The 12,810-nt window shown below is 41.2% G+C and overlaps 1 protein-coding gene across 2 annotated transcripts in view; it reads left to right on the top strand.

Annotated features, from left to right (window-relative positions):
* SARNP (SAP domain containing ribonucleoprotein) overlaps positions 1-1,109 on the top strand; it is a 137,746-nt gene extending 136,637 nt beyond the window's left edge. For both annotated transcript variants that reach the window (XM_077483439.1, XM_077483438.1), the window contains one exon: positions 914-1,109. In XM_077483439.1, coding sequence (XP_077339565.1) covers positions 914-955 — 42 coding nt within the window. In that variant the 3' untranslated portion in view covers positions 956-1,109. The remainder of the gene's footprint in view (positions 1-913) is intronic.
* Positions 1,110-12,810: the final 11,701 nt, after the last annotated feature.

The raw sequence follows: 12,810 nt of genomic DNA, 5'->3' as shown, positions 1-12,810 counted from the left end.
AGCTTTCATCGCTGTCACACTTTGAATGACAATTGCTTGGTCATACTACACTGTACCCAATTTTTTTTTATCATTTACTTCACACAAATAGAGCTTTTTCTGCTATGTAATTGCTACTGGGTTTTTAATTTTTTACAAAAAGTCCAAAAATTTTGAAAAGTTTTTTTTCACTTTTTTTTTTCTGTAAGTAAATTTTGTAAACAAGTAATTTTTCGCCTTCACTGATGTGCACTGATGAGGCAGAACTGATGGGCCTGATAGGCTTAATTGGTTGGCACTGGTGAGGTGGCACTAATATACTGCACTTATGGGCACTGTTAGGTGGCACTGGTGGTCACAGGCGGTACTGATGGGCGACACTGGGCATTGATGGGCAGCACTAATTGCCAGCACTGACTAGCATGGCTAATGGGCACTGATTTGTGGCACTTGTGGGCACTGTATGCTGGCATTGGTGGGCATGGTATTTTTACACTTTATATATTGTAATCGGGGCACTGAGGCAGGTGAGGAGAGCCAATTGCCAGCATCTCCGTGTTTACATGTGACCAGCTGTGATTGGACACAGCCGATCACATGGTTAAAGAGCCACGGACGCGGCTCTTTACACAGATCAGGGTCGCAATGTGTCCTAGCAACACAGTGCGGCTGTGATCACCGCGGTGTGTGCCCCTGAGGGCACGTGAGAGCGGCCGTTCTGTGCCGCCATCATATGATATACGTATATGTAATTTGATGGTGGGCGGGTAGCAAGCAGTTAAACAATTTTTTTAAACGGTTTTAAGGTTTTGGGGTTTTTTTTTTTTTTTTTTTTTTTTTTTTTCATTTTTAATAAACATAGCACACACAATTTAAGTCTTTTACAGAGTGAGACTTTTTTGTTAATATTTTGTATGCTTTCTTTCTCCCGCAGGCAAAGAAGAGGAAAAGATCAGAGCGATTTGGTCTGGTTTAGTCATGGTCACCTGCCTAATCCTCCAGTTTGTTTTTGTTTTGTGCATCTCTACTTAGTATTGTAAAATGTATTTCTTATTCTTGATTTGTAAGGTTTTTTTTAAACTTTTAAAAACAAAGAAATTAAATTGAATAAACTAAAATGTGTATTCCTATTATGGTGTGCATCGATGTGTTTGGATTGTGCATTGGTTACTGAATTTCACATTTCTGGCATTATGGTTACAGAATCTAGAAATCTGTAACTGTTGCAGCACAAATGAGCAAAGTTCATACTTTTTATCATTGGGTACGAAGAGGTGCTGGTACTTGCCGTTCCTTCTATCATTATATAATGGAATGCAGAAGGGAGGATGTTAACAATGCTTTCCTATTCCAGTGTTGGAAGTAAGCTGGCACTAATTACAAATGGACTTTTTATACATCTGGCAATTCATTACTTTACAACACTGACCTCATTCAGGCTTTATCCCGCATTCAACCCCACACACCCTTAGGCTCACTGCCGAATGCTTTATTGCCTCAACTCCCATTTGTCACAATTACAGGTTTCTTTTATTTGAATGTCCCTAAACCTTTTTTTTTTTTTGTTTGGTTGTTTTTTTTTTTTTTTTTTGTTGATGTAGCCAAGAAAACTGAAAAAAATCTCATATCATTTAATAATAGTAGTGGTACTAGTTAGTACTATTTTTTGTCTTTAATGAGATTTATAGGGCATGTAAAATTTTAGATTTCTGTTGCTGCTCAGACTTTCATACCTTCTTTTTTTTTTTTTTTGATTTTTTTTTTTTAACCTGCTAAATTTTTAGCTTGATGTCAATCTCCCTTAATTTGTGACAGCCAGGATCTAGCGCTAAGCTCAGGGTCTTCTGCTGCTACTACAAACCAAGTAAAACACCAATGTTGACTTTGAGCTTAACCATTTCACTATACCACATGAAAATATTGCAATTATGTAACATTTTATTTAACAGACTGTTGATTTTTATTTTGCGGTATATGGGAGTTTACAAATTTAAGATTTAAAAATTTTTCTAATGATTTACTATTTCTTCTTAGAAAAAAAACAAGAAAATAAAAATGTATCCAGATTATAAGCCCCTGTCCCAGGAACAAAAACGATGTATTAACTAAAGGACCAGATATAATTTGCCCCATTAATGACCAGGCCATTTTTTATTTTTTTTGGCGATCCAGCACTGCGTCACTTTAACTGTCAGTTGTGCGGTTGTGTGACGTTGTACCCCCAACAAAATTTGTCCTTTTTCCCCAATAGAGGTTAGAAATAGAGGTTTCTTTTGTTGGTATTTGATCACCTTTTTCGCTATAAACAAAAAAGAGCGACATTTTAACCACTTCAATACAGGGCATTTGCACCCCCTTCCTGCCCAAGCCGATTTTCAGTTTTCAACGCTGTCGCAATTTGAATGACAATGGCCATGCAGCACTGTACCCAAATTACATTTTTAGCCTTCCCCCCCACAAAATAGAGCTTTCTTTTGGTGGTATTTGATCACCTCTGCGATTTTTTTATTTTTGCGCTATAAACAAAAGAGCGTCAAGTTTGTGAAAAAAAAAATATTTTTTGCTATAGTAAATAACCTCACAATTTATAAATTGTTTTCTTAAAAAAAAAAATTCCTCAGTTTAGGCCGTTATGTATTCATTTTTTTTTTTTTTGTGACGTCGATCTACGATTTTTATTTTTTTATTTTTTTGTGACTGCAACATTGCGGCGGACATATCGGACACTTTTGTCACTATTTTGGGACCATTCACATTTATACAGCGATCAATGCTATACAAATGCATTGATTACTGTATAAATGTCACTGGCAGGGAAGAGGTTAACACTAGGGGCGATCATGGGGTTAATTGTGTTACCTAGGGAGTGATTCTAACTGTAGGGGGAGGGGGCTCACAAGGGGTTGAGAATGATCGGTGTTCCTCTGTACTGGGAACACATGATCGGTTTCCTCACCTGACAGGATGTAGATGTGGGTTTACACACATCAGGGGTGCCCGGCGGACATCATGGCTGCCGGGCACATGCATCAGCTCCCGAGTAACGCGGCACGCATGCACCCCCCAGGCGCACGGGAAGTCCCAGGACATCATATGACGCCCGCCCAGGGTGGGAGATCCCTCCTGCAGACATCATATGACTATAGCTGGAATTGGAAGTGGTTAAAAAAAATTTTTTTTTAATTTTTGCTCTAATATCCCCAAAAACATTTCTTCATCAATTTAGGCCTATATGTATTCTTACTCTACATTTTTTTGGTAAAAAAAAATTGCAATAAGCGTATGTTGATTGGTTTGCGCAAAAGTTATAGCAACTAGAAAATAGGGGCTAGATTTATGGCAGTTTTAGTAATTTTTTTTTTTTTTTACTAGTAACGGCAGCGATTTTTAGCGGGACTGCAACATTGCGGCGGACAGATTGGACACTATTGACACTTTTTTCAGACCATTGACATTTATACAGTGATCAGAGCTAAAAATAGCCACTGATTAATGTATAGGCCGAAGCCGCGGCCTCGTCTAAAAACTCCTGCCTGCAGCTCTTCAGGACCGGCGCGGTGTCCATAAAAAAAAAAGATTCGAATCATGAATCGAGTTTTTATTTTAATCGCAGATTATTTTTTTTTGTGGAGAAAATCGCCCAGCTCTAACATCCCCTATAACTTCTTAAAACAGCCTATGTACAATGACCGCAATTTGCGCAGCCGTGCAAACCTGCTGTACAACTGCGGCGGCTGGTTGACAACTAGGTAAGGTGGACTATAAATGCTAAAAGGTATAAAATGTGGGTCCAAGACCTCTTTTAAACAAATGCTCTGGTATTTCAGAGGATTTAGGAAGGAACTGGTCTAAGGCTTCAAATGGTTAAAGAGTAACTGCATGAACTTCTAAAGCTTTCAATAGATTATGAGCTGAATATATCAAAATGTTACTGGGGTACAATATTTAAAGTTTTTGTGTTGCTTGTCTTTTCTTTGTTTTTGCATGTAAAATGCTCAATTCACAAAAGAATAACCTTGCAAAAAAAGGGGGTATTCTCACTAAGCAGGTGGTTAGTGGGGCTGATGTTGAAGGGTAAGTCAGGATGATCAAGTAGGAAGATGGATTACTGTAGTCAGAGGGAGTTTTAGTGGTGGTAATAGACGATTCTATAATGGATTGAATAATTTGTCACCAGGATCACCCCAACCAAATGGTTTGCGGTCTCCCTTTAGCTAGGGTTTGGCATGTGGTGGATCCGGTTGATAAATTACTGGAAGGAGCTGGGTATGACCCAGCTGTCTTGGGCCATGTTTAAACCAATGCCTGAATACATGGAAGGTGGAGGCTCCTTAAGAATCCTTTTAAAGAACTAGGCTCCAAGTTGAAAGGAAGGACCTTCAGGGTGAAATTCTCCACAATATTTCCTGTGCTGTGCGCAACACAGGGAAGACATGGAGTTTAGAGAAGTGAATGCATGGCTAAAGTCCTGGTGTAAGAGGGCAGGATTTGGGTGCAACCCATATGCTAAAGAGAACTATGATTTAAATGGTATTGCTGAATCTTGGCTTCATTCTTCACATGACTGGGCCATTAATATTCTTAGCTGTGCTCTCCTTTGGAGAGACGGAATAAAAAACGGAAAGGTGGTGTCTGTCTCTGAGGAGTGATCTCAAAGCAAGTGTGAAAGCGGACCTAGTTGGAGAGTGTGATGAGGCTGAAGCATTATATGCAGAGCTTATTACTAATGTTCATACCCAGATATTCTTTTATAACAGTGACCATAACATGATTTAATTTAATGTTTGCTGTAAGCAACAAACATATACTGGAAAAATAAAAACAATTAACATTAAGAGAGCAAGTTTTCCAAGGATAAGGGCTGCTCTACAAGACTTTAGAATGAGAGGGGTATATTGGCATTGATAAAGAACAGAAATGGGAATTCTTCAAAGACTGTGAACACATTGAAAAATATATTCCCAAAAACAAAACCTATGTGGCTCACAGGCAAAGTAAAAAAAAAAAAATATATATATATATATGTATATGTGTGTGTGTGTATATATATATATATATATATATATATATATATATATATATATATATGTGTGTGTATATATATATATATATATAATGTATATTGTGTGTGTGTGTGTGTGTGTATATATGTATATATATATATATATATATATATATATATATAATGTATATTATGTGTGTGTGTATGTATGAAAGCTTAAAAAATTGAAATCAAGGAAGCAAAAATTCTAAACGAAACATCAGATTGCAAAAGATAGGACAAACCCCCAAAAATTCTTCAAAATTATTAATAGTAAAAAGGCCAGGTCTGTGCACGTAGGCCCTTTACAAAATCTGGAGTGGGTGACTGGGGACAAAGAAGGCAAACTTATTAAATTCCTTTGCTAGCTCTTTGTATATAAAGGAGCTTGGGGGAGCTTATGTCCATAATGGGAAGGTATTGACATAGCCCCAAATGATCCACAATGGCTCAAAATTGATATGGTCCAGAAATATTTAGACAGATGAATAAAGCACCTTTACCAGATGGCATACACCCACAGATCTTAAAAGAATTGATCTCTGTAATTTCAAAGCCATTGTTTCTAATTTTTACAGACTCTTTAAATATAGGCACCATATTGGCCTTATGACAATCCAGCCATTAACCACTTGAGATCCGCGCTATTGCCAAATGACGGCATTAGCGCGGATCTACTTTTCCGGGACTACGTCTATTGACGTCGTCCCGGTTACGAGCGGCCTGCGCGCCCCCTGAGGGGCGCGCGCGGCGCGCTCTGTGATCGGCGAGTCCACGAGACTCGCCTGATCACCGATCCGTGCAAGGGGTCGATCCAACCCCTTATCACGTGATCAGCTGTCAGTCAATGACAGCTGATCATGTGACAGAACGGAGCCAGTAATCGGCTATTATTCCTCCTCGCGCTGACAGCGCGAGGAGAGAAAAAAAAAGCCGATCACCGGCGGCCGTGATCGGGACATAAGTCCCGATCACGGCCAGCAATACAGCTGCCCACCTGCCCACCGCAGTGCCATCCTGAATGAAAGTAAGTGCCACCCAGCAGTGCCCATAGTGCCCACAGCGCCACCCACAATGCCACCCACAGTGCAACCAACAGTGCCACCCACAGTGCCCACAATCTTCCTTAAAGGTGCTGCACCCCAGTGCCGCCCATCAATGCCCAGCAGTGCCGCCCATCAGTGCCCAGCAGTGCCGCCCATCAGTGCCCAGCAGTGCCACCTATCAGAGCCACCTATCAGTGCCCATCAGTCCCATCTATCAGTGGTACCTATCAGTGCCCATCCGTGCCACCCATCCATGCCATTTTATCTGTGCCCATCAGTGCCGCCTTATCTGTGCCTATTAGTGCCGCCTTAACTATGCCTATCAGTGCCCACCAGTGCAGCCTATCAGTGCCCACCAATGCAGCCTATCAGTGCCCACCAATGCAGCCCATCAGTGCCCACCAATGCAGCCATCAGTGCCGCCTAATCAGCGCACTTCAATGAAGGAGAAAAATGACCCGTTTGCAAAATTGTATAACAAACTATTAAAACATGATTTTTTTTAATTTATTTTTTTGCATCTTTTTTTGTTTGTTTAGCAAAAAATAAAACTCCGAGCTGTAACTAAATACCACCAAAAGAAAGCTCTATTTGTGGGAAAAAAATAATAAAAATTTCATTTGGGTACAGTGTTGTATGACCGCGCAATTGTCATTCAAAGTGCATCAGCGCTGAAAGCTGAAAATTGGTCTGGGACTGAGGGGGGTTTAAGTGCCCAGTAAGCAAGTGGTTAAAAAGGGGTCAAAGTCTTTACCAAGTAACTATAGACCTGTTAAACTCTCCAGTATCTTCCCAAGTATAGAAGTTAAATAAAAGACCACATAGATGAGTTCTTGCTGGATCAAAAAAAAAAAAATACCTTAAGCAGTCGACAGCATGGATTCTTGAGACTAGAGGTTTTTAGACAAATCTGATTTCTTGTTATTAGATGGTATGTAAACCCTTAGGCAAAGCAGTGCATGTGGTATACTTGGATATTGCAAAAGCATTTGACTCAGTTCCCCAAACATGGCTAATGTTTAAGGTAAGGTTTACAGTCTTGGAAAAATAAGTTTGTAAATGGATAGAAAACAGTCTAAAAGACCAAATTCAGAGAGTAGTGGTTAATGATTCTTAGGCTTAATGTACACGAGATGTTTTTACAAACTCTCCTGAACGGTTTAACTTGACAGATAGCAACCCATGTTTAAAACATCCGTTTTACTGCGTTTGTGTTTATACGTGTTTTTTTTTTTTCTTCAAAATAGCCAAAAATGAACAGCGCCTGTAAACAAAATGCGGCTAAATGCGAGTTACTGCGTTTGGCATCTGAAACGTCAGAGACTTCGGCGTCTGTACTCATTTTTTTTGCCTTCAAAGGAAAGCTTATAAAACGCCTAAAACTGCCTAAAAACGACATTAACCGAACCTGTGTACATGTACACATAAGATAACATTGGATGAGTTCAGGGTCAGTTGAAAAAAAGAATCCAACTGCCTCTGCACGTCCGTTTACCAGCAGCAGTGTATATGAGGCCTTAGGCCGCGTACACACGCGCGGACTGTTCGCCCAACTTTGTCCGTCAAACAGTTTCGGCAAACAGTCCGCTCAAAATTAGCATGGACGGACATGGCCACACACGACGGACGAACAGTTTGATGAAACCGTGCGCGATGACGTGAACGGCACGTACGACGGGACGAAAAATACGACGTCCTATACACTGCATTATAACTTTCGGCGTGTAAATCCTTTCTGAGCATGCGCGGAACTTAGTTTGACGAACAAGCCTACACACGAGCGGACTGTTCGCTGAAACAAGGTTTCAGCGGACAGTTTTTCGGAAATTCCGTAAAACCTTGTTCGTCAAACTGTCCGCTGAAACTGTCCGCTGAAAGCCCACACACGAGCGGACTGTCCGCCCAAACACTGTTCAGCGGACAAAGTTGGGCGAACAGTCCGCGCGTGTGTACGCGGCCTAAAAGTGATTAATCTTGTACCCTGAAAAAGAAACTTATGTGCCCAGGGTCTTGTGTAGTTTAGGAAGGATGACACAAGTTTAAAGTGAGGAGTTCCCCATCGACGAAGAGTGATATTTTGAATTCTCTTTTCCTAGCAGAAATTCTATGTATATTTGTGTCTTTCCCTAATGTGGGACACCAGGAGTTCTATACACAAGGCCAATGGACAAGCAGACAGTGGGCTGCTTTGCCTTGTGCCATTGGATAGGGAGGAAGGTGCATATGGGGTTTTGACCAGAAGTAAGGAGAGGTGTTAATAGCGTGGAGAAAGGGCCCTTTGAGGCTGTTGTATACAAGAGTGGCGAATAGAAGTCCAGCTCAGTCAATCAAAAACCTTTCTGCATCTAAACTGCATAGAAGCACCTCTCTTCTGAGTTATCTATAAAATCAATAACCCTTCGAATATTGCCCCTACTTGACGAAATTGTATTAATCCCACTTTGTCCATGTGTTAAAAAAGGGAGGACTGTATTCAATCTGAGAGAGACAATAGTTTTGTAATAATTTTCAAATAAAAATGTAACAGCGTAATGGGCCTATACTTGGAGCATAAGGTGTTATTTTTTTCGGCTACAGTATTAGCATAATATAGGGAGCTTGCATATCTCATGATATAAAGTCTTTATGCAGGAAACCATTAAACAGTTTCAAAATATGCGGGAGTAGGATTGGAAGGAATATTTTATAGTAGTCATAGGGGAAGCCATCGGGGCATTATGTGTGGGTCATGTTTTCATGGTTGTCGTGACTTTGTCCATCGGTGACAGCATTGTCCGACTTGTAGACAGTATTAGTTTAGGGATGCCACTATCTGCAAGGTAACATTGCATTTGTGGAAGATCTACAGAGGATGGATTTGGGGTATATTATTATTGTGGAGGTCTGCATAAAACTCTAAATACTTGATCTACTGTATACATGTGGGCTGTGATTGGAATGTGCTATCTTTGTTTTATATATATATATATATATATATTTAAATGTGTACTTATGTGGTACAGTATCTCACAAAATTGAGTCCACGTTCTCATTTTTGTAAATATTTATTTTATCTTTGCATATGACAACACTGAAGAAATGACACGTTACTACAATGAAAAGTAGTGAGTGTGCAGCTTGTATAACCGTATAAATTTGCTGTCCCCTCAAAATAATTAAACACGCAGCCATTCATTTCTAAACTTCTGGCAACAAAAGTGAGTACACCCCTGTGTGAAAATGTCCAAATTGGGTCCAATTAGCCATTTTTCCTCCCCAGTGTCATGTGACTCATTAGTGTTACAAGGTCTCAGGTGTGAATGGGGAGCAGGTGTGTTAAATTTGGTGTTATCGCTCTCAACCACGTGCTCTGCCCCTCGGAGCTTAAGCATGGGAATGGAGATCCTGCATGAAGAGGAGTTTTTAAACATCGATTCACACTAAGGCCGGGTTCACATTGCTGCGATGCGGGAACGCCGCGAATCCGCGGCGTTTTCCCGCATCGCATTACTCCCGCCGGCAGTTCACACTGCCCTATGCGGACGGCTGGGGGTGTCAATGTTATGTTAATGACACCCCCAGATCCGTCGGCATATCGCAGTGCGATCTGCCGACTCGCACAGGAATCGGATCGCATGGTGTGAACCCCCATGCGATCCGATTCCGTTGCGGACCCAAAAAAGGGTCCCGTGCGAGTTTGCTGCGGGACCGCTGCGAGTTCAGCCATACTATCTGTATGGCTGTACTCGCATCGCTACAGAGATCGGATGTGATTTGCTGTGCGAATCACATCCGGTTCTCCCCCCGCAGCGGTGTGAACCCAGCCTGAATGAAAAAGGATGTCGGGCATGTACAGGTCTGTTATGATACGATTAGTACTTAAAGTGATCTAAATGCAAACGTGGAAGAAAGAAATGCAATATTACAAAAACAATGCAAAAAACCTTGCCCCCTGAAATACCTAGATATAAATGTTCTTTATTATTTTGTTAAATAAAAGCAACTTGAATAAAAATGTGAGAAAAGGATTTTTTTTTCCACAAATATTAAAAAAATCTAAAATGTAGATTAACAAAGTGTCTCTATGAATAGAATGTTAGTAAGAATCTCTGGAAAAAAAAGAAATACACTCAAACACTAATTAAAGTGGTTGTGAACCCTCTCCTGTACCCAGTGAAGTGAACAGCCTCAGATGATACACACAGATGAAACAAAATCTCCCAATATAAGTTTTACATATACACGTATATCTGCTGTCTTTCCCTTTCCAGGTTCTTTGGAAAGTGCAGATCGTGTTAACAATCTCTCTTCCTGTTTCAGCAGCACATAGGGGTGGGTGTGGAGTCTGGGTTTACACTGATTGGAGGAAAGGCACACACCCCCCACTCCACATAGGCAGAGTAACAAAGGAACATGCAGAGCTGTACTGTGAATAGACAAGCTCTCTGCTTATCTATCTCTAAGCTCCCTCCCCGACACAAATTTTCAGCTGCTATCTCGTGTGTCGGAGAACTTGTCAGAAATTACTGCTGATAACAGGAGAATGGAGCAGCAGAAAGACACGGCAATTAGAGCTTTGGAGAGAGAGAAGTAAACACTACATGTATATGTGGTCAACTTTTATGAATGAAGTTTACAAACACTTTAATGTAGATATATTGATGTAAATACAATTAGAGCAGGTCTGAAAAAAAAGCTTGGTACTATATTCAGTTTTAGAGCAGAGATGAATTGAGGAGCAGGGTGAGATGGGGGGGGGGGGGGGGGGTGTTTGGAGAAGGAGAAGAATAAGGAAGCTAAGGAGCTATTCATAGTAGTGAGTGATTACAACTCTTCTCTGGCTATCGGTGAACCACCGAGTGCACTGGCTGTGCAGGAAGCGGTGTCAGACAGCTCGGGACTTGGGGCTATGGGCCCCAGATTCGGGGCTCCAGCCTCAATAGCCACCCCTTAACAATGCCACTGCTGCTAATGATACCATTTTCATTGCTAAAATCTTGTATATAGTGCCTTATCATCCCCTACAGGAGCTTGCATGCTAGTGATGTTAGGCTAACTGGTCTGTAATTCCCAGGGATGTATATTGGTGCTGCATTGGCTTTTCTCCAATCCACTGGTACCATTCCAGTCAGACTGTTCCCTAAGTACCCTCAGGTGCAAGCCCGTGATTTATTAATGTTAAGTTTCCCAAGTCTAATTCTAATTCTGTCCTCTATTATGCATGAGGGTGCTTCCTGTGACCTCCGCTATGTGTCTTCCGTGTTCTATCTTAGCTGCCCTAATTGCACACTTACATTTCTTGTTGCATTCTTTAATTCTTAATTATAATTCTTATAAAGTTTGAATGCTGATGATGAACCCAACCCATCTCTCCTCCGTGTTCTTTGTTCCTAAGATTTTATCCCAATTTATAGCTTCTAGAAAAGTTCATAGTTTAGGGAAGGTTGGCTCTTTTGAAATTCAGTGTTTTTGTATCTTCCTTATGTTTCGCTTACCCCCAAAGGAGTTGCTGTTTCTTAGGTCCCCTGTTTCTGTGTTTACAACTCCTCAAAAAGCACCACGCACTCGGACACAACTGGCTGGGTGGGGAATGTTTTTAGCAGATTCTTATGCAGTATCCTGGGAGCAACAGAGATATGAACAAAAGTAATAACACAGCAAACGGTTAAAAACACAGCAAAAAAAATAATCTGTAAATAGATGAACGGTGGCAAGAAATATACAGTGAAAACTTACAATTGGTGTAGGGAGCAACCCAATCTAAACCCTATGCTGTGGCAATTCTAACTAAGGAGAGCTACGCCACCATAACAAATCAGCAATCTGTAATATGCCCGCTATCTTCTGCTGGCCAGCTTGTTCACGTGCTCAATATAATATCCTCTCAAGCGCTGATAAAGGCACTAGCTTTGTAATGCTTGCAGGCAACACATTTCCTCTTTGTTAAAGTGTAGTAGGGTTTTGCCAGTGGCCTCTCACCATCTCTTGTGATAGCAGGTGAGCTCCCCCTGTTTGGTATCCTCCCCCTTGATTAGGCAGTGGGTTCAGTCAGCATCTGTGGAACTCTTTAGTGTCCCAGGATGTCTGCCACTACATCTCTCTTCCTCTCAGGTGTGGTGGTAAGCGGTCTGCTAGCAGCTTTTCTCCTCATCCTGGGAAAAACAACCTCCCTCTTTTCCTCTCTACTGAGATCTCTAATCGCTCTGAAATCTGTAGTTTCTTTTTGCTCAGTCCATAAGGCAACTTAGCCTGTTTGGAACTACTTCTCCTACAATCCCCCATTCTTCCCAGCATTCACAGGGACTCAAGCTAGGATGTAAGGCGGACCCAGCAGAATACTAAACAAGTTTTGTATTCTTAATCTCTAATTGCAGCTGTTTCTGGTGCTCTTTTGACACAACCAAGGGCACTTGACCATCCAAGGGGCTTCTTCAGTAGACCACCCCCTCACATAGCTGTAGTAGATAGTGCTCCTTGTTAACAAATGTACTTCATATGTAGCGTTTACTAGTAATGGCTCTGAGTGACCACTCTCCAGGGCTTTCAGGGTGAGATTACATAAAGAGTCTTCTGCTTGATCCTTTTTAGGTCTTCTATAATGTAAGCTCTCTCCACCTCTCACTTGAGTGAGGTCACAGTAGAGCTTGGGAGCACCTGTAGTAGTGACTCAAATGGCTTCAGCTCTGGTAGCTCCTTTGACATAATGCTCTATCCCTTGGAATATGGCCTGGAATCCTTCTGATGTCTGTAGAGTCCACTCTTCTG

Source organism: Lithobates pipiens, unplaced genomic scaffold (genome assembly GCF_037356315.1).
Source record: "Lithobates pipiens isolate NorthernLeopardFrog02 unplaced genomic scaffold, aLitPip1_a1.2 Scaffold_16, whole genome shotgun sequence".
Lineage (NCBI taxonomy): Eukaryota > Metazoa > Chordata > Amphibia > Anura > Ranidae > Lithobates > Lithobates pipiens.
The sequence above is the reverse complement of the archived record's forward strand: the minus strand, read 5'-3'. Positions and strand labels throughout refer to the sequence as shown.